The 17,637-nt window shown below is 46.1% G+C and overlaps 9 protein-coding genes across 9 annotated transcripts; 3 read left to right on the top strand and 6 right to left on the bottom strand.

Moving 5' to 3' along the window:
• Nucleotides 1-5: 5 nt before the first annotated feature.
• C8R40DRAFT_1083458 (uncharacterized protein) lies at nucleotides 6-2,089 on the top strand. The gene is made up of 13 exons (XM_046227254.1): nucleotides 6-180; nucleotides 238-264; nucleotides 319-366; nucleotides 426-504; nucleotides 555-652; nucleotides 704-828; nucleotides 879-1,045; nucleotides 1,101-1,211; nucleotides 1,274-1,316; nucleotides 1,369-1,421; nucleotides 1,485-1,506; nucleotides 1,559-1,603; nucleotides 1,657-2,089. The coding sequence occupies exons 1-13, from the start codon at nucleotides 145-147 to the stop codon at nucleotides 1,958-1,960; spliced, it is 1,158 nt and encodes a 385-aa protein (XP_046090949.1). The 5' UTR covers nucleotides 6-144; the 3' UTR covers nucleotides 1,961-2,089.
• On the bottom strand, nucleotides 2,090-4,239 carry C8R40DRAFT_1140630 (kinase-like protein). Its single transcript, XM_046229476.1, has 9 exons — nucleotides 3,964-4,239; nucleotides 3,645-3,906; nucleotides 3,345-3,586; nucleotides 3,264-3,290; nucleotides 2,982-3,207; nucleotides 2,690-2,931; nucleotides 2,523-2,623; nucleotides 2,344-2,467; nucleotides 2,090-2,291 (listed from the first exon to the last, which is right to left on the bottom strand). The coding sequence occupies exons 1-9, from the start codon at nucleotides 4,206-4,208 to the stop codon at nucleotides 2,255-2,257; spliced, it is 1,506 nt and encodes a 501-aa protein (XP_046090950.1). The 5' UTR covers nucleotides 4,209-4,239; the 3' UTR covers nucleotides 2,090-2,254.
• A 684-nt stretch (nucleotides 4,240-4,923) lies between these two features.
• On the top strand, nucleotides 4,924-6,510 carry C8R40DRAFT_449508 (Isochorismatase-like protein). The gene is made up of 7 exons (XM_046235095.1): nucleotides 4,924-5,172; nucleotides 5,242-5,401; nucleotides 5,473-5,556; nucleotides 5,617-5,812; nucleotides 5,863-5,930; nucleotides 5,988-6,111; nucleotides 6,173-6,510. Exons 1-7 carry the CDS (start codon nucleotides 5,005-5,007, stop codon nucleotides 6,333-6,335), a joined length of 963 nt encoding a protein of 320 aa, XP_046090951.1. The 5' UTR covers nucleotides 4,924-5,004; the 3' UTR covers nucleotides 6,336-6,510.
• Nucleotides 6,511-6,760: 250 nt separating this feature from the next.
• C8R40DRAFT_1166088 (uncharacterized protein) lies at nucleotides 6,761-7,902 on the bottom strand (the record flags this gene model as incomplete). Its single annotated transcript, XM_046230796.1, has 3 exons — nucleotides 6,761-7,016; nucleotides 7,073-7,123; nucleotides 7,178-7,902. The coding sequence occupies 3 exons, from the start codon at nucleotides 7,900-7,902 to the stop codon at nucleotides 6,761-6,763; spliced, it is 1,032 nt and encodes a 343-aa protein (XP_046090952.1).
• A 733-nt stretch (nucleotides 7,903-8,635) lies between these two features.
• Nucleotides 8,636-9,345, bottom strand: C8R40DRAFT_996888 (uncharacterized protein; the record flags this gene model as incomplete). Its single annotated transcript, XM_046236785.1, has 3 exons — nucleotides 8,636-8,876; nucleotides 8,929-9,110; nucleotides 9,175-9,345. Coding segments are annotated over 3 exons (594 nt in total), but the record flags the coding sequence as incomplete, so codon positions are not given.
• A 456-nt stretch (nucleotides 9,346-9,801) lies between these two features.
• On the bottom strand, nucleotides 9,802-11,986 carry C8R40DRAFT_449386 (uncharacterized protein). The gene is made up of 12 exons (XM_046235094.1): nucleotides 11,856-11,986; nucleotides 11,750-11,796; nucleotides 11,629-11,665; nucleotides 11,497-11,542; nucleotides 11,323-11,414; nucleotides 11,212-11,267; nucleotides 11,139-11,162; nucleotides 10,926-11,086; nucleotides 10,755-10,869; nucleotides 10,304-10,694; nucleotides 10,153-10,243; nucleotides 9,802-10,101 (listed from the first exon to the last, which is right to left on the bottom strand). Exons 1-12 carry the CDS (start codon nucleotides 11,874-11,876, stop codon nucleotides 10,016-10,018), a joined length of 1,167 nt encoding a protein of 388 aa, XP_046090954.1. The 5' UTR covers nucleotides 11,877-11,986; the 3' UTR covers nucleotides 9,802-10,015.
• A 110-nt stretch (nucleotides 11,987-12,096) lies between these two features.
• On the bottom strand, nucleotides 12,097-14,392 carry C8R40DRAFT_1201508 (branched-chain alpha-ketoacid dehydrogenase; the record flags this gene model as incomplete). The annotated part of the gene is made up of 11 exons (XM_046233125.1): nucleotides 13,801-14,392; nucleotides 13,707-13,748; nucleotides 13,520-13,656; nucleotides 13,335-13,415; nucleotides 12,917-13,285; nucleotides 12,840-12,867; nucleotides 12,677-12,785; nucleotides 12,363-12,624; nucleotides 12,265-12,308; nucleotides 12,182-12,213; nucleotides 12,097-12,126 (listed from the first exon to the last, which is right to left on the bottom strand). The coding sequence occupies exons 1-11, from the start codon at nucleotides 13,963-13,965 to the stop codon at nucleotides 12,097-12,099; spliced, it is 1,299 nt and encodes a 432-aa protein (XP_046090955.1). The 5' UTR covers nucleotides 13,966-14,392.
• Nucleotides 14,137-15,199, bottom strand: C8R40DRAFT_1158471 (uncharacterized protein; the record flags this gene model as incomplete). The annotated part of the gene is made up of 4 exons (XM_046229741.1): nucleotides 14,137-14,496; nucleotides 14,547-15,002; nucleotides 15,061-15,133; nucleotides 15,186-15,199. The coding sequence occupies 4 exons, from the start codon at nucleotides 15,197-15,199 to the stop codon at nucleotides 14,137-14,139; spliced, it is 903 nt and encodes a 300-aa protein (XP_046090956.1).
• Nucleotides 15,200-15,365: 166 nt separating this feature from the next.
• Nucleotides 15,366-17,626, top strand: C8R40DRAFT_1244844 (origin recognition complex subunit 4 C-terminus-domain-containing protein). The gene is made up of 5 exons (XM_046233612.1): nucleotides 15,366-16,114; nucleotides 16,165-16,866; nucleotides 16,920-17,028; nucleotides 17,083-17,273; nucleotides 17,334-17,626. The coding sequence occupies exons 1-5, from the start codon at nucleotides 15,371-15,373 to the stop codon at nucleotides 17,514-17,516; spliced, it is 1,929 nt and encodes a 642-aa protein (XP_046090957.1). The 5' UTR covers nucleotides 15,366-15,370; the 3' UTR covers nucleotides 17,517-17,626.
• The last annotated feature ends 11 nt before the right edge of the window (nucleotides 17,627-17,637 follow it).

The following is a 17,637-nucleotide window of genomic DNA, read 5'->3' on the forward strand; positions in this document are numbered from 1 at the left end:
CGAAGTAAATTTTGATAATTCATAAGCGCTCATTGTCGCGTGATATCATCCTACGATCGTCACTGACAGTGCATATTGAAACTTCGACCACTTTCTAATCCTACCCCAACAGCAAATTGTTCTTGTTTATACTCTTCATCCATCATGTCTTCAAGGGAACCTATGTGGTATTGTCATCAGGTATGTTTTCCTCTGCAAATGCTTGTGTGTTACGGCTGAGTAATTACTCTGGACTAGTGCAATGCAGAAATGCGTCCCCTTATGGTCAGGGCTTTGCACTTTCTACAGCTTAGGACATTGCTCAAATCATCTGGTTAGGTTCCAGATCCCGTATGCGCTTCATGTCACGGCGATTTCGTTGAGAAGGTGGGTGGGCCACAGATATAGTTTCAGTCGATGCGGGGACGTTCAAGGAGGACTTATAGATAGAAGATCCTGACGATGATCCGCGAGAGTTTCAACATGGAGATCCAATGGATGACGCTGGCATCGACCCTTTTCTGAGTACACCATTGTTTCTCGATGCGGTGTTGCCGTTCTCATCCGTTGCGTAGTGGTTTTACAAGGTCTTATGAATCGGGGGATGCCCGAGCAGCGAAGTCGACCCTCCTCTCCTCGTCATAATCGCTCACCGAGCGGGAACTCTTCATCGGTAGCTCATCATATTCAATGCATTTGTTGAATACTCACAAATGCCTCCAAGTCGTTCTCTTTCCAAATTCGTAGTGGTTCCGGTGGACCCGCAGTGTTTTCTATAGGTGGACCCAATACACTTGGTGGGACCAGAGCAGGATCAGAACCATCTGGGAGACCATCTAATTTAGCTGAGTGAGTACAATTGTGCCGGTCTGGCGCAAAGTGCTAAGAACACGGCTTAGTTTTATCCAGAGCGGTGACGAGCGCGCGCCTGGGATTGCAGGCCCGTTGATGGCCCAATATCTGATGGCACTACTTGGTAATCGCGGGTCACATACAGATTTCCTTGGAGGTCTCGGAGACGCTGCTGAAAGAGGGCGTATGGGAGACTATGTCTTCAACCAAGAAGGCTCGTACTAACATTTGTCTCAATTACTGAGTGTCTTAATCGAATCGCTTTGCAGCTCTAGATCAAATCATATCGAATCTTATGGAGAATTCAAATGCCTCCAGACCGGTACCAGCGACTGACGAAATTATGGATAAACTTCCTCGTGAAATTTTAGAGGCAGGATGTACGTCAAGTTTTATCCAACAGCCTGTGGTTAACTAACAATCGTCTTGAACAACTCTACAGCCAAAACTCTCGAAAAAGATTGTGCGGTATGCAAAGAGCAATTGTGAATATTGATTGATCTGTGTGTAGGACAACATACTCAACCGAGATTTTAGCCAGTTGCAGACAGAGGATCCTGATGAACAGATAGTGATCACATTACCTTGCGGTGAGATTTAATCATATACGAATATTGTCCTTCGAATTTATCATCCACTGCCATTTATATCAGGTCACCCGTTCCATTCATCCTGGTACGTCTCTCGCGTCTCCTTGCATTCTCATGGCCTCATGACGGAACTTCAGTATACTTCCCTGGTTAAAATCTTCCGGCACTTGTCCAGTTTGCAGGTACGAAGGGCCTCTTACTTTGACATGCGATGGTTTCAACCTTCCCCTTCCAGACATCAGTTAATAGCTCAGCCCGAACATCATGCTTTGCCGCCTAGCCCTCCATCGGGCGATGGCCCTTCACGAAGCTCAGGTAGTGGCGGCGAAGGTATCTTCCAGCACCTCTTTGGCTCCATGATGGGTGGCGGATCTGGATCTACTTCCAATCCAAATTCAGCCAGAAATGTAAGTGGACGTTCGTCCAACCCAACTGATGGACGGAGCCAAAGGAATCGCGGAGGATCTTCATCCAATCCGGGCCGGCAGAACTCAGAGGATCATCATCTTCCTGGCGGTTGGGATAACGAGCTTGATTGAAACTGGAATTCAAGTTCTACATTGATTTGTGTAATTCAGCTGCTCGAACTCACCGTATCACCTCTTCTGCTGTCTTTCATTGCCTTGTGTATCTACCATGTACTCATGTTATGTAATGCTTGTTTAGATGTGATGATATTAGTACATTAATTATAAGACTTCGGTACGAGTAGGTGAACTCGCTATATTACACGTTAGATAAGCAAGAAGAAAAAGGGATCTCATCCCTTGGCCCCTCATTTGGCAAAGCGTTAATGAGAAATGTGAAATTCGTCACTCATTGTGCAGCAGTTTTCAATGACCAGATATGGTGAAACGTTTGAAGGTATATCTGAATCCCATGGAAGTAAGTCACAATGTCAAAATGGTGCACAAAATCTTACCCGAGGAAAGCTAGGTCCTTGCTGGCTTCACTAGAATCTGCAGGAGCATCCTCCGGTGCTTGTTCAATCTCGTCAGTGGGGAAATACGAGGTATCTGTTATAGACCGTAGTCGAGGTACAAATGCTGGATGGATGAGGTTATTGGGATTTGATTTATGAAAACGATATGCTGCACTGACGAGCATCTATCGATCTAATTGAATCCCAGTCTACGCCGTAGAAGAACGGATGCTGCTTAATCTGATCGACGTTCAGTCGACGCTCTGCGCCGGTGATTAGTCTATTTTTTGATTGCACAGCACAATCAGTCACTACAACAATTCTAGCTGAAAGCAAGCTCACAGACCTTCTAACTATATCTTCAGCCTCTTCACTCAGGTGAACATCATCGGGAAACATGAGGAATTGTTGCCATTGCATGATTTTCTGATATGTTTCATGGGTCGATTCTGAACAGAAGGGAGGGTATCCGACCAGACACTCGAACATGATGGCCCCCAGGGACCACCAGTCACACTCATTGGAGTACCCTCTCTGCAGGAAGATTTCTGGAGCAATGTAATCTGGGGTACCGACAGTTGAGTAGGCCTGTATCAATCAGTGAATAATCAATAGAAAGCAACGATATGAACGCCAACCAGTTTTCGTCTGTTGGCTTTCCAGGTCGCAATTTGATCCTTGTTAGTGATCGTGAGGTTTATCGAGTTCACCATGACACTATTCCTTGCAGCTTGAGCAGAGTTGGGCGTCTGAGGTCCTTTAGTTGCAGATTCCAACAAACGTTGATAGTAATTGGAATCGTGTTGTTTATGAAAGCCCGTAGACAGGCCGAAATCACTGAGCTTAATGTGCCCTTCCTTGTCGCTGGGTCCAATGAATCAGGTTTCGCGCGAGGTACAAAGAAAGATACTTGAACGGACATCAAAATGTTATCGGGCTTGATATCACTGCATCAAGAACTGAGAAATGAGCTACAATGAGCAGAGCATGAGAGTAATTACCGATGAATGAATCCCAGCTTATGGACCGCTTCTATAGCCAGAACACATTCGGCCATGTAAAATCGGGTGACATCTTCGGAGAAAGTATCGTATTTGATCAGCATGGTCATCAAGTCGCCCCCGGGGAGAAATTCCATGATAAGGTATAGGTATGAAGGATCTTGAAATGAATAAAAGAGTTGAACGACCCATGGAGAATTCGATTCGGCCAAAACATCGCGCTCTGCGCGTACATGAGCCAGCTTGAAAGGCAAATGTCAAAATGAAGTAGACTTCATTGAAAAGCGACGGCAAGCGCACCTGATCCTTCTTTAACATTTCGTCCTTCTTGAGCGTCTTCATTGCGTATATTTTACCCGTGTCGGTTTTTTGAACTAGCCTGACCTCTCCGAAAGCACCTTTGCCTATAACCTTGACTGTTCTAAAATCATCCAACCCGAGTTTGGTCCTTCGTAGCCGAAGGAAAGTCGATTCCTTCCGACCAAGTTGCTGCAACTGACGTTGTTTGCGCTCCTCCGGCATCAATACGTCGCTTTGCAGACGGCGTTCGAGCTCTACACGCCTGAAAGAATCTCAAGAGGTAAACATGAGCTTTCCTGAAGCTTGCGAAGCGACCTGCCTGGTGTTTCTCTCTATTGCAGCATCCACCACAACTTTGTAATAGTGCTCAAGTTTCATTTGGGCTCCTTTTGCTTTGGGAAGTGCCTGGTCCGAGAAACCAGCAGTCGTCCGGTCGAAGTATACATAATCTGCGGGCTTGTTGGCTTGTTTATTGCTCTGGGTGCTCGAAGAATTCGGCAAGGATTGTCTAGAAGAGGAAGGAGGGAACGACTGCACGTTTGGACTGCGGGGATTACTGGACATGGAAGCAGAAGGCAAGCACGCGTCTAATTTGACGCCGTGTATGTACCTGGTATGTGCCTTGCCACTACCAGAACGATGCACAGTCCTCAATACTCCGTTTCAATCTCCAACAACATTGCAACTTCGCGCGGAGTGAATCAATCGATGTTTCGTTTTACATGTGGTGCTTATAACAGCTCAAGAGTTAATACCGTATGGTAGGTCAGCTTGAGATCGTCGTTCAGAGCTGATCGGGACCTCAGAGTCGTTAAGTAGTTTATTGCTGAGAATCCAGATTTATTGCCTGATGCATGATTTTGTTTGCCGTTCAAAAGTTTTCTGCGTTTGTTTATTGGCATTTGGTTGTTGGGGGTGTATCCATTGAATGGGATTCTTGGGTCCGGATACGGTGCGAGGAAAGGCCCGAATTCTTCCTAGTACGACCTGCAGACAATTGCGATGACTCTTCCGCCTAACCTGCAGCTTTGTCCTCATGTCCGGTGCACAAAAATACCAGTCGATACCTGTGTACGAAGATATGCTTTGCTACCAGTGATAGCTTCTATCTAGTCTTGATCATCCGACATTTTGCATTCGCAAAATTGTGCTCTCGTCATATACATACTGATCATCCGACAGATAAGACTTTCAACTTGCTCCCTGTGAGACTGGGAGAACATTAGTTACTTGGTGGTTACTCCCAGATAACGAATGAATTCAAGTGCTCTTCCAAAAAAAAACGGAAGCGCAATGGCTTCCTTTCTCTTCCATAAATTAGAGTAAATTTCATACACAGGTTATCTCGACAACTCTGACTATGAAATTTCTGAAGTCTCTATTAGCGTTATGCACAGTTCTTTCGCAAGCGGCGTGGGTTAACTGTGGTGGTCATACTCACACAAAACGCTTGACTGGTGTACCGAATGATCCAACTATCTTCGGAAATGCACTCAACTTTTGGAAGAAGCTTGAAGCTGGCTGGGATGTGAGTGTCACGTATAGCACAATGCAAAGCAACATAGTTCACTCCTTACTTATCTCGAAGTTATGATAGCTCACCCGCGGGGCAACTACCAACTCGATCACTCTCCCAATGCCCCAGAATGGTCCAATCGTAATACAGCCCAATGCGTCAGCTTTGGTTATTATCGACATGCAAAACTTCTTCCTGCATGAAAGCCTTAACGGTGATCCCAAGGGAAGAGCAGTCGTTCGTACGTCTCCAGAAGTCAAAATCATGAGCGATAGTCATCAGTGGTTTGACCTCCGGGCTCTTTTCTTGCAGCGACAACTATCACCTTGATACATGCGTTTCGAAATGCAGGCATGCCCGTATTGTGGACCAATTGGGGAATGACTGACTATGATAGTCGGTGATATTTCGTAGCTATATTCTATGATAAGCGCGCTCCATTTTTGTTCCATGTAGTCATCAACATGCCCCCCGCCTTCATACAAGGATTTTCTTCCGATGATACCTCCTTGACCTCGTTCGGTAGTGAGATGGGCACGGTTATGATTCCACAATCCGACCAGTCTATCGCCGCCACAAGCACTACTCCCGGTCCGAACATAACCATTGACGCTGGACGCAAGCTCACACGGGGGAGCTGGAATGCCCAACCGTACGATGTAATTAACTTGGACTCAGTGCATACTTCTGACCACACCATAGATGGGGGGACCTCTTCACAGAACAGACTGAGGGTGTTACAAACGGAACCGATTTTTATTTCAATAAAAGTGTGTAGATCCTTGTCTCCTGTATACATTCAATTTGTGACTATGGGGCGGATGCAGACCGCCTTTCGGGAATGTGGGGGGCATCGACGCCAATGCAAACATGGCTTCAAGATAATAGTATAACAACGTTATTCCATGGAGGTGTCAATATTGACCAATGTGTATTCGGAACCTTGATTGAGTATGTGTCGTCTTCGTTCCCATGCCTCGTCAATATTTAACTTATCAACTCATGATAATAGTGCTTACTACAAAGGCTACGATGTAATCATTGTGGACGATATTTCAGCTACAACATCCCCTTCATTTGCTACTCAGATGGTCGATTATAATGTGGCTTTGGATGGTTGGCGAGTCAACTCCACCGATATTCTGCCAGCCTTAGTGGACGCCCGCAGAACATAATGGATTGATTCTCAACAACATAACAGTGGTCAGACGTTAGGTTGGGGTGTAAAAATCTCGACATCGTACTCCGTTCGACGACTTGCACATTAGGTGACGAATGGATTAATAACATTATTGTACAGAATGTACAAGGCACCACTAAGTTTTATAGAAAATTGAAGAAAGAGGGGGGTCGTATTGTAGCGGGCACAGAGTAGATGAGTATAAATGAAGATACACGACAATTCTTGGAACACATAGTAGAAAGGAAGCGGATGAAATGATGTAGGTTAGTAAAGATAGTAAGAATACACGCGCGTTATCGTGAACGAACGAAAATGAAGGCATATATCAGATGACCTTGTCGTTACGCGTCCTGAGTGCCAGAGGCCATCGCGTCATCGATCAGAGCGGGCGGACTGGGCTTGGAAAGGCTACACATATCAAGTATGAACAAACTGGTGTTCAGACGTAGCCCATCTGTCGTGGGCATTCTGGGTAGGATTGGTAATTTGTGAAGGGTGAAGGGGGAATTGGGTGGCACCAGTGGAATGTGATATGTATGATGGTGATTGGGGACGACGTGGTGAGCTTGACACTGGAGGCGTCCAGGTAGTCTGAGACGACCTGGCAGCAATGAACGGAACGCTCGAATTCTGTGGGAGAGCGCTCCGAGATGAATGATCATAAGTGTTATTTCTGTGTACAACACGTCATAAGGACAATGATTAGCAGAAAAAAGGCAAATAACTCACAAGTGTGAAGGTACAGATGAGGAGACATGTAGATGAGATGATACAGCAGAGCTATGGTTTGAAATTGAGATATGTACACGACGTGGGGAAAAAAGTGAAACTCACTTATACAGCGAGTTGGGATTGAAGGTGTGCGGAGGATGATGATGGCATGGTTCAAAGCGAGTTGAACCAGCGCTAAACGGAGAGAAATTTGATTGACTATACGCAACAGAAGCATCAAAATTGAGCTGTGACACTGACACAGCTCTCGTATGGGATGCTGTTTGCGACGAAAAAGATTGGGTGAGAGGGGATGTTGGCGGGGATTGGGAGAAAGCACGATCATTTTTCGGCCCTGAACGATGTGGAGAAGAGTATGTAGGCACCCATGCTGTTGGGGAACGAGAACGGTTTTCCAGAGGTACATTCGCCCTTAATGACCTTGCAGGACTTTTAGCATTACTCGACCCCTCTGCGTCTCCATGCCATTTGGGACGAGACTTTGGAGCAGGAGACAACGTATAGGAATAAGAAGCAGATTTTCTGTGGACTCGTGTGGGCTTATCATTATTCGCCACTGCCTCACGGGGAGGCACTGGGAGTCTTCTCACTCCTCTGTTACTGATCTTTGCCGATGCAGGTTGAGGTATATGGGAAGAAGGGCTTTTAACAGGAGGCGCAGGTTCTTGAGCTCCTGAACTCGAGACACCTTCAGATCTACCCTCGTTCCATTCTTCTTCTTCAGTTTCCTCAGAAATCTCCAAGAACTGGATAGCTGAAGAGAGCTTTTTGTCGTAGTCCGACTCGGAGTAAGCTGGTGGCGGAGAGTCTTCGCGTTCAAAATCCATACAATAATGAGATGAGGGAAAGGAGAGAAGTAACAGACACAGAAGGAACGTGGAAGGAATGAAGACAAAGACCCGGCGCTCAATTTCTCAATACCAGGCACAGCAATAGATAGCGGAACATCCGTGAACACCGGATTGTGAACAGTCTACTTGCTTTCATATTTATACGCTGTTTCCACCCAAAGTTTCGACTTTTGAATAGATACATATCTGATAACCCAGTCGGGGACAGGCATTACATGGCGCAAACTTAATAAAACGAATATGTATTCAAAATTCTCAAGTACCTGCACACCTCGAATTCCTTCGGTCGGTTCCTTATGGTTTCCGTGATTCTGTTAGGATTTCAGAGAGACAGACGCTATGGAAGTCTTCCATGAGAATTCGCCATTTGACTTATCAAGTCCTTTCCTTTTCCTTGTTCAACAGCAATGGAAGCCAATATGGCCTAATGACAATGACCTTGTGCTGTACCACTGCCAGGGTGATTCTCGTATTCTCGATAGGCATTCCATTAAAACACCGCTGGCCGTAGTCACCGCACTTGTCATAGTACGCCGTGCGAAATACAAACTCACTGAAATATATGCTATGTCCATGAAAGTTCAGTTAGCCAACATCTTTCACAAGGACTTCGTAAACACATGAATGATTTCAACTCACATCCCACGAGATCGTATTATAACCTCACTTCTTGAAGTTCTGTCCGTTTATCCTCTTCTTCTGTGAATTTTTCCCAATTCACGTCGGGGAAACATAACTGTGCTAGACCGAGATCGTCTAACCGGGTCATACGGACGATCATGACCAGAGCCTTGGCCGCATTTTGACCTGGCCCGTCTTTGAGAAGCAACGACGAGCCTCCATTGAGTACTGCCCAGGATTCGTCGTTAATTTCATTCGCAGTGTGACCCCATGCGGCTTTCGTCGTGCGGGGATCGCACTGGTTGAAAGACGCTAGTATGAAACACATACTCGAACCTGGAGTACAACATCGATACAAGGCAACTCGGTATGAAACAGAACTACGCACAGAGACCACTCAGTTGTTGTTCCCTTTCTAGTTCAGACGGTCTTTGCAGAGAGTTTAACTCTGACTTCGCACTGCCAGTCAATGCATGATCTGGTAACACATCTCCGACACGGTATAATCTTTGACATGCCGGGCAGATTCGACTTGAAGCTCGGCTTTTGTTATACCAGAGGATCTATGTTCGGCGCGTCTCGGGTTAATGCATTTATACAAACAGACATATAGTGAAGGACACGCACTAAAGCCAACTCTTCGGGTAAAACCGTCTGTAGCATCTGCAGTACTTCCTCTTGCGCAAACTCGGCACATAATGGATCATCCAATGCAGGTGGTTGCGAGAAATAACGCGACGCTAGAAAGGCCCGCGTGTCTCTGACCCTTGGACCATTTCCTGAGTCATAGATGTATGGCTCCTGAAGCTGAATTTGTGCGTCATATTCGATTCCGTTTTCAGGAGGGTATGTCAGAGATTTTTGCACATATTCAGGTGAATGCCGGTTGATAATGTGGATAGGAGTTTCCTCTGAGTGGATGGGGGGTTGTCGGTCGTGTTCGTGGGTTGCGTGATATATTTGGGTAACGATATCGACACATGATGGTTCAGGGGATGGAGAAGAAGCAGAAGAAGACGCGGAAGCAGTATATTGGGTCGGGGTACCAAACGACGCGTTCTTATCGTAGTATTTTGAAGTAATATTCACGATGAATTTCTTTCTCTGTGTCTTTCCCCCAGATTTTCGTTTCTTTCTGCCATTAGAAGGGCCGGGCATTGCCAAGATGTGGTGTTTAAACTCAAAGAGTGAACCGTGGCAAAAAGGCGCCCATTAATCATGCCACCGTAACATTTGCGTGGTGTCACGATGTAAGTTCAAATAAACGGTATCGTTTGGAATAAGTCAGTTACTAAAATGAACGAGAAACATATATGATATCATGTAGTAACAATCCAAGCTGTAAGTATGAGCTGTCTTAGGCTCTACCCATGGACCAACTACTGTCCTCGTAAAATCATTAACTGGTAACATTAAGTTATGTACTCTGCGACCTCTAACTCCACTCGGGGCCTATCCACACAAATATCTATGCAATAGGAGGCCAATTCTCTTTGAAAAGATACGTGTCTTCAGTTGCAGGACTTATCTTCCCGAGTTTCCCGAGACGTTCATCTGTAGACGCCCTTGAATGAGGTGATGTGGAATGCAAAACTAATCACTCACAGGTAGGGTCTGCATCTACATGGTCAAAATGCTTGAGCGGCCACTTGGTCCCAACTGCGATCTCATCCTTTCGTCTCTGTCGCTGGTCATTCTAGATCGGATAAAACTCTAGTTCATACAAAAACATATGTGCACAGAACGTTGAGCATACCTCTATCTTGGACTTTTCTCTGCTAGCCATATCGAAATCGCCTTCCCTGATTCCTTTGGCGACGAGCTTCCACAATTCCCGGGTTTCGAATTCACCCATCTCACCAGACGTTTGACCGCCGATAGCAGTTACTTCTTCCTTGGGCCCCGTAACGTTGTGGAATTCCATACCTGTCTTGGGACCACTTGTGAATTTACTGGTAGTGTGCCATGTACCCTCGATGACATGGCTTCCAAGAGTTCCACCAAGGCCAGGCGCAGGGTTTAGCGTCGCCTTGAAAGAATGTGTCTTGCCAGAGAAATAACCTTTGCCTTTGTAATCAATCGAACAAACGTAATTCTTGCTAATGATCGAAGAACTTTCGGACAGTTCGATGTACGGAGCGCCATACCTGAACATTTAAACCGTGAGATCAGACAGCGCTTTGGTCATACTAGGCAGAATTTCGTACCACAGACCATCTATCCGCAATCGAGGAAGTGTGATAAGATACTCAGCAACATCTCCAGATTGAAGTTTGACGGTTAAGGTAGCGTGTCCAAGTTGTTTAACGATGATAGACCCGCCTGAGGTGGCGAACGCTGAGAACAGGGTATATCAAGCTTAGACTGATAGATCATACCACTGAACGAGGTCTTTTGCGCGTTATGGCCGACAAGCTTTACTCCTTTGCTCTTGTTTTCAATGGCGTATGCGGTTATAGGCGGGTGATGCGAAACTTGTTCAACGAGGAGTTGGGTTTCTCCCCGACCATTGATGTCGGGCCATTTGCCGTAGAATAACCTGATAACCAATCGGTAACTTCGTAGAGATGAAAAGCCGTGAAAGGGCTCACTCTCCAAGAACGGGGTTCAATGGCCTATGAGATACTGAGTGATGTAGAATCGATGATTAAAAAACATACGCACTTCTTCTCCGATCCCATAGATTCATTTCTAGACGTATATTGGCCTTTCAGAGTGCTCTGAACGGAATAATAGTTCAAATATATATACAGATGAATGGGTGTATATACTCACAATAAACCACTTGACAACAGCGAGTGTCCTCTGCTCCTCTGTATTTTGGTCCGCGATAGCCGCAAATAGCTCTGGGTGCTCACACCAGTAAGCTGAGCAGGTTATGATGTAGATAGACATTGAAAAAATCGAGAATGAGGGAAGTACATGGGTTATGGGACGGTCCAAACACACCAGGAAATTCGGTCAATGATACGGGGGAAAGGATGAATGGCGGGCACTGTATTTCGAGAGTAGGAGTCCACAGAGGAAGTGGAGAGCAGAGATTAGGAAATAGGTGAACAGCGAAGTGTTGAAATGACGTGCCGTCATGGACGATAAATCGCCTGACACGGAAGCGATACTGTCATTGAACCGAAGGAAAAACAGATTCAAAGCAAGATCAATATCTCCATTTCCAAAAGCGAAATTCCGTCAAAACGTTTACCTTTTCAAGAACGAAGTCCAACTGCTTCGTTGGGCGGGAGGAACAGCCTGGCGATAGAGACAAATCATAAAGATAATGTCGAATATGGGTCGAATAGAAGACGTACTTCTCCTGCTTGCTCAGCCATTTCGTTTGGAGATATGATAAGACGAGTTCGTTGGAATGATTGTAATAACGCAGTCGAGTTCGTTGTAGTTGATGAACATGCCAGTGGATCGAATTTGACGTCGACGTAATACGAAGCCACGTGAGAAATAGGAGCTAGTAGTAATGCTAGTGTACAGGTGGTGTATCATACTCAGTACTTATGCAGAAGTATTTATCCAATATCATGTTCTGAGATACAGCTAAAAATTCACCGCCTCGAGATTAGTTCCCTGTAAGTAGGAGTTAGTAAATGAAACAATTCCAGCAGAGGAGGGCAGGGCATACCAGTTTTGGCAGGCGGACGTAGGCATCAGTCCCTACAACACAGTCAAATGATGTGGAAGGACTCTCAGAACTACAATGCTTACCATAGCCATCTAAGCTCTTCAAATCCAACGACCCACCGAAATATCTACGAAGCAAAAAATCAAAATCAAATGCATGGCTCAAATATTCAAGGACACACGTCGCAAAGATATTACTCATAGGCAATCCGATACCCATTCTCGCATGCCTGCCAACTCCAGCATCCTTTTCTGGGTCGGGTGAGCGGTTCCAGTTCTCGACTTGTTCGTTCACTGTAGCCCAGATACCCCGACGATAAGAGCTCGCAGTACGAAGTGATATCAAACGTGAATGTTCCATCCGTGCACTGTTTCGTATGTGGGAGAAGGAGAACAGATCAGATGGGTTTTGGACTGGATTTTGTACGGTGATTAGACCTCCGCCTGTGGAATCAATTAAGAAATAGAACAATATTGAGCAAGGTTTAGTCCTAACCTTGATCTGAAATTCGTATGCCAACAGCATTGTCTCCCGCTGCTATAGTGGCTGTTATTGGAGGTAGAGTTACAGAGCCTGCTTGGTTTAGCCTTGTGGCTCGTATTGACTAGCGTTTGAGCATATTGTCAGTAGGTTTCTTAGACGGTAGAACGAGGTCTACATTTTTTAGCAGCTCGAAGACGATGTACCTATCACAAATGTCAGCACTATAGGCAAGTCAAGTCTCAAATGACGCACTCCAAATGTTCCCGTATGTAAGAAAACCTCATATCAACATCCCCTTCAATGACAACCTCCGCCGGGATCTCGGCATTCCCTCCCGCATCCTCAGCCTCCAACGACTGGTGTCTAAGGAGATTTGCACACTTCTCGATACTAGCCTTAACATTCAACCCCGTAGTGATTATGCCTACGTTCGGTTCAGCAGATTCCCAAGGTTTCTTTTTGCCTGCGTAATTTTCTGATAGAGCAATATGATGCTGAGCAAGGACACGACGAGATATCCGAGAGACGAGCATGCGACGCATGAACGAATCAAGATCATCGGGAGCTAAGTATGGAGAAGACAATGACATCCCTAAGGATAAACTTGGGATGACGATAGCGCTGAGGAACGAATGAACAACCAAATTGTAAAGTAGAGCAGGGAACATACTGCTCATCCAGAAGTCCGGCTAGAAATTCACAAAAGGCTTCGTTTTCCTTGATGTTTGTTATTGGTGGGTACTTCCTGAACCTGGCGCATTGATCCTCAGTATCCGCAGGAGAGAAGACAGGACGGACCAGTACTTCTCAAAGGCAGACCAATATAGCTAGGGGGACATGGTCAACCATCAATACCTAGTAGAGGCAGTGAAAACTACCTCGTAGACTTTTGCGATGCCTTCTTGAGTCACTACAATATATGGGAGTTTCTGAAGGTCTCGTAGTCGATGGGCTATCCGCACAGGGAGCTCGGTACGGACGTAGTTCGCACTCTGTATCATGGTCTGATTTATATTCGAGGATGCAGGAGATAAGTACTGACTTTGACCAACCGATCCTCATCCATTGAACGACCAAAAAACACCTGTATCACATTCATTTCATGAGAAGCATATCCAAAGTTCAAGTTGGCCCACAAGTTGCCGAAGAGTCATTGGCTTCGGTTCTTTCGAAGCGTAAAGTTCGAGCTGCTTGTTCTGATAGAAGTGTAAAGCGGTTGATTCATTTCTTCGTGAGCATTTCCGGAAGATATATTGCGTCCTATTTAGATTTACGCTGCAGCGAGTGGATAAGCGAGACATTGGAAACAGGAATAGACCAAGGTGGAGGAAAAGATATCATTCATGTCCAAGTTCTGTTGCGCGCTAAATGACTCGAGCGAGGGGCCAAATTGAAATAACATGCGCATGCGCTGCGGCTGACAGGTCACAGCGCATGGGCTCGCATGGCTCTACTGAGCTCTACTGTATATCTCAAAGAATTCCTTCTGATTTCAGAGCTCCAATAATTAAGAACGCAGAACGTCGATCTCTGTCTACACCAGTCCAATCTCCTCTGCGTTTAATAGGTATATCTTCAAGCCCGTAGACAAAAATGTCGTCGTTCTCGCCATTGCTTTCTCTTTCCTTCGCTTGTGCCACTTCCTTTTGAGCTTTTTCGTCCTCCTCCCGGTCCCAGAGCACATCTTCCCATTGGGCTTCACTGATTGTCACGGCAACCGTTTTTGCGTCTGGAACGTTGGGTAGAACAGAGGTCAGCAAGTTGGACAGAAGTTCGGAGGTTCCGTCAGCTGCTGGGCCGACATTTAATCCAGGCAGTGGAAGATATTCAGCCTGTTGAAAGGTTCGAATGTTAAGACATGAATCAAAATTCAAGTCGTCACCTCAAGGAGCATTCCCTTCATTTCTCCTCCAGTCATTGTCACAATACCTGCTCGCACAAGCCAGTCTGATCCTATTCCGAACACTTGGCCTTCGATAAGGAGTTGGTGTCCAGAGGCCTGACCTCGTTGTGCATTATTAGTAGATGTCTGACGAACAGGGACCCAGCGGGCTTTCAACTGGGCTAGAAGTTGTTCAAGTGCACCAGGAGGATTTAGAGTCAAAAATGTGGTCCGATAATGAGTGGGATGGAAGTTTGGCGGGGCAGTCTTGTCAGCAATCGCTTGCACGACATCGGCACGAGTAGGAGCTAAAGGATCCTCAAGGAGAACGAAAACATTATCGTTCATTTGCAAGGTGAACATGGTACGTTCCAATGGCAGATGGATTCCGGGCGTTTGACTTAACGTGGAGCGGAAGGACTTGACAGCAAGGTTCCAAGGACCTTTAAGGAAACCCTTCAAAGGGAATCAGTCAAGATAGAGATTGTAAGAAGCAAGTATATAGTGCACTTACATTGTGGTTTTCCTGAATATTTTTTCGAATAGCTAGCAAACCATCTGGAGGTGCATTGATCCAACGAGCAAGCCTAAAGAAGGTCAGAGAATGCACCTAACATTCTAAATACCAGCGATTTTCACCCTGTTAGGCCCATTTCGAATTGTGACCTCTATTCTACCAAAGTAATGAGACGAAAACGTCACATGGTGACACCTGGTGACACCCTTGTTCCCGTGAAGTTATTCGTGACTGCCAAAAACACGTGCCCGTGACTGATCGTTATAGTACTCAGCATTAGTGCTCTTGTCTTTTTCTGTTGACCTCCATGGCGCTTAAACGGAAAGCCTCCTCAACTTCTATTCAGGATTCCCCTTCGAAGCGTACTCGTTCAAGGGTTGCTCCTTCTACTCCTTCAATCGCAACTGGATCGCCTCGGAAGAGTCGCGCCGCGAAACCGTCAGTACCGGCAAACGACCTTAGCGACGACTCCAGCGACGATGAGCTCAATATCATCGATCAGGAAGTGCCACCTACTCCTTCGAAAAGGTCCAAGAGATTGGTGCATGTTGTCATTCCTACACCCAACAGTTCACGCAGGCCTGCATTTCCAAAACCGAAGGCTGTTCAGTTCGCAGACGCCTTACCTTTAGAATCCCAGCCTTCTCCATCAAAAAAGGCTCGTTCTACTAATTATGGCAAACAACGAGCTGAAGATCGCGCTGCGCACCAACTGTTACAGGCAAAAGCCGTGCAGCTGAAAACCCCGTCTCTCACTCCTCCTCCGGCCATTCCTCCGCCTATACATGTTCCTTCTCCTCAGCGCTCCCCTTCCCGACATGCTGCCAAAGGAAACTTGTCCCATCATCTGTGCGAGTCACTGACATTTCAAAAACGCGCAGTCCTTCGCGCTTTGCAGCATCCTCCAGTCATTGAGTCGGAAGATGCCAGCGAACGATCTACCAACGAAATCGCGATGGAAAAATTGAGTCAACTTCTGGATGGAACGGCGACCCGAGGAGAGGGAAATAGCTGTCTCTTGCTTGGTCCCCGGGGTAGCGGTAAGACTCAGGTGAGTACAGTTCATGAGGCTCTACATATTGTTGTTCAATTCCTTCACAGACAATCGAACTATGCATATCCAATCTTAAGGAAACTCCCATTGTCATACGGCTATCTGGGCTAGTTCAAACAAATGACCGTCTCGCTATGCGCGAATTATCTCGTCAGTTAAGTTCTCAAGTCTCTCCCGCCCTGCTGCCAGAGGAAATTCGAGGGGCCGCATACGATGAATCACTAGAGGATGATGATGATAACCCTTTCCTCGATACTCCCGCCGAAGCAGTCGAGCTTTCAGTCCCCACAGCTCACATGCATTCGCTCATTGCCTGTATTCCTACCCTTGGACGGCCAACAATCGTCATTTTGGACGCTTTCGATCTTTTTACTGACCATCCTCGCCAATCATTTCTCTATTCCCTTCTTGACACAGTCCAAAGCTGCCGAGCAGGCGGAAGAAACAACGGATTCGCTGTCGTAGGTGTGACGAGCCGGATGGATACGCTCATGGCTCTAGAGAAGCGCGTAAAAAGTCGCTTTTCTGGAAGAATGATCAGAACTTCCGCTTCTATCAAAGCATCACAGGCCAAGAACATCACTAGGGCAATGTTGACTCCTTCTATGGAGGATTATAAGGTTGACGAAGAGTTCAGTGACATGTGGAACGCAAGTGTCGATGATTTTTTGACCGATCCTAAAACCACACGTATTCTAGAGGAAGCCTGCAGTATCACAGGGGATATCAGGTCGCTCGCTCGATTATTCGTGGGTTTTCTTTGCTTATGTTTTTTTGAGAGGTATTTAATGCCAAGCTGCAGGTTTCTCCTGTGCTGAACCTAAAACCGGTTTCTCCCTGGTTGACTGCAAGCCAACTAGAGCTCTCCGCCGAAACACAGCGTATCCGACCAGAATTTGCTTACCTTCATAGTACGTGCCACTGGCTGCCTTCGTTAGAAAGTCTGTCCCTCATGTAAACTGCAGCCCTAAACTATCCATCTCTCTGTCTCCTTCTTGCCTTCTATCAGGCAGACAGTGACGGGTACCCTGCTCTTACCTTTGAGATGCTTTACGAGTATGTTCGTAACGCTATTCGCGTCTCAGCCGTTGCCCCAGTGCAACTTCGTGGTAACAGCATCGGCATGGTCCGCTGCTCAAGACAAGTGCTTTTGGCTGTAAGTATTTCATATGCTCCCTAACCGTGTTCTTGACTGACAATTCTTTCTCATATATAGGCGTTCGAGCACTTGATCTCCGCCCAGATCTTTGTCTCCCTCTCAGGTCCATCTGTTAACGCAGGGAAGAATTTTCTCAAGTATCGATGCTCGGTGGATCGTGAGGATGTCAAGAAGAGTGTAGAGAGAAACGGGCACTCAAGTCTGACTAAATTTTTGAGGCGCGCAATGGGCTCGCGTTAGACTAGACTTTTTGAATCTCATAGACGGATGGATTGTACTTATACTTATTTGTATCGCTATTGGTTGTGAGGAGATATATTGCATTCCGTGTCTTGTAGGACACAATACATGATAAAATTAA

This window comes from Lentinula edodes, assembly GCF_021015755.1.
Source record: "Lentinula edodes strain Le(Bin) 0899 ss11 chromosome Unknown C8R40scaffold_3, whole genome shotgun sequence".
Lineage (NCBI taxonomy): Eukaryota > Fungi > Basidiomycota > Agaricomycetes > Agaricales > Omphalotaceae > Lentinula > Lentinula edodes.

Excerpts from the sequence above, each read along its gene's own strand:
- C8R40DRAFT_1140630 (XM_046229476.1), bottom strand. The coding sequence starts at position 4,208 with ATGTCCAGTAATCCCCGCAGTCCAAACGTGCAGTCGTTCCCTCCTTCC. Across the intron at positions 3,208-3,263 it reads AAGCCCGATAACATTTTGAT|CGACAAGGAAGGGCACATTA; the intron begins GTCCGTTCAAGT and ends CATTGGACCCAG. Across the intron at positions 2,624-2,689 it reads GCTGAAGATATAGTTAGAAG|ACTAATCACCGGCGCAGAGC; the intron begins GTCTGTGAGCTT and ends ATCAAAAAATAG.
- C8R40DRAFT_1083458 (XM_046227254.1), top strand. The coding sequence starts at position 145 with ATGTCTTCAAGGGAACCTATGTGGTATTGTCATCAG. Across the intron at positions 505-554 it reads TGGCATCGACCCTTTTCTGA|TGGTTTTACAAGGTCTTATG; the intron begins GTACACCATTGT and ends TCCGTTGCGTAG. Across the intron at positions 829-878 it reads AGACCATCTAATTTAGCTGA|TTTTATCCAGAGCGGTGACG; the intron begins GTGAGTACAATT and ends AACACGGCTTAG.
- C8R40DRAFT_449386 (XM_046235094.1), bottom strand. The coding sequence starts at position 11,876 with ATGGCTGAGCAAGCAGGAGAA. Across the intron at positions 10,870-10,925 it reads GCAAAAGACCTCGTTCAGTG|GCGGGTCTATCATCGTTAAA; the intron begins GTATGATCTATC and ends TCGCCACCTCAG. Across the intron at positions 10,244-10,303 it reads GAGAAAAGTCCAAGATAGAG|AATGACCAGCGACAGAGACG; the intron begins GTATGCTCAACG and ends TATCCGATCTAG.
- C8R40DRAFT_1244844 (XM_046233612.1), top strand. The coding sequence starts at position 15,371 with ATGGCGCTTAAACGGAAAGCCTCCTCAACTTCTATTCAGGATTCCCCT. Across the intron at positions 16,867-16,919 it reads GGTCGCTCGCTCGATTATTC|GTTTCTCCTGTGCTGAACCT; the intron begins GTGGGTTTTCTT and ends GCCAAGCTGCAG. Across the intron at positions 17,029-17,082 it reads AGAATTTGCTTACCTTCATA|CCCTAAACTATCCATCTCTC; the intron begins GTACGTGCCACT and ends TGTAAACTGCAG.
- C8R40DRAFT_449508 (XM_046235095.1), top strand. The coding sequence starts at position 5,005 with ATGAAATTTCTGAAGTCTCTATTAGCGTTATGCACAGTTCTTTCGCAA. Across the intron at positions 5,173-5,241 it reads AGCTTGAAGCTGGCTGGGAT|CTCACCCGCGGGGCAACTAC; the intron begins GTGAGTGTCACG and ends AAGTTATGATAG. Across the intron at positions 5,931-5,987 it reads CGATTTTTATTTCAATAAAA|ACCGCCTTTCGGGAATGTGG; the intron begins GTGTGTAGATCC and ends GGGCGGATGCAG.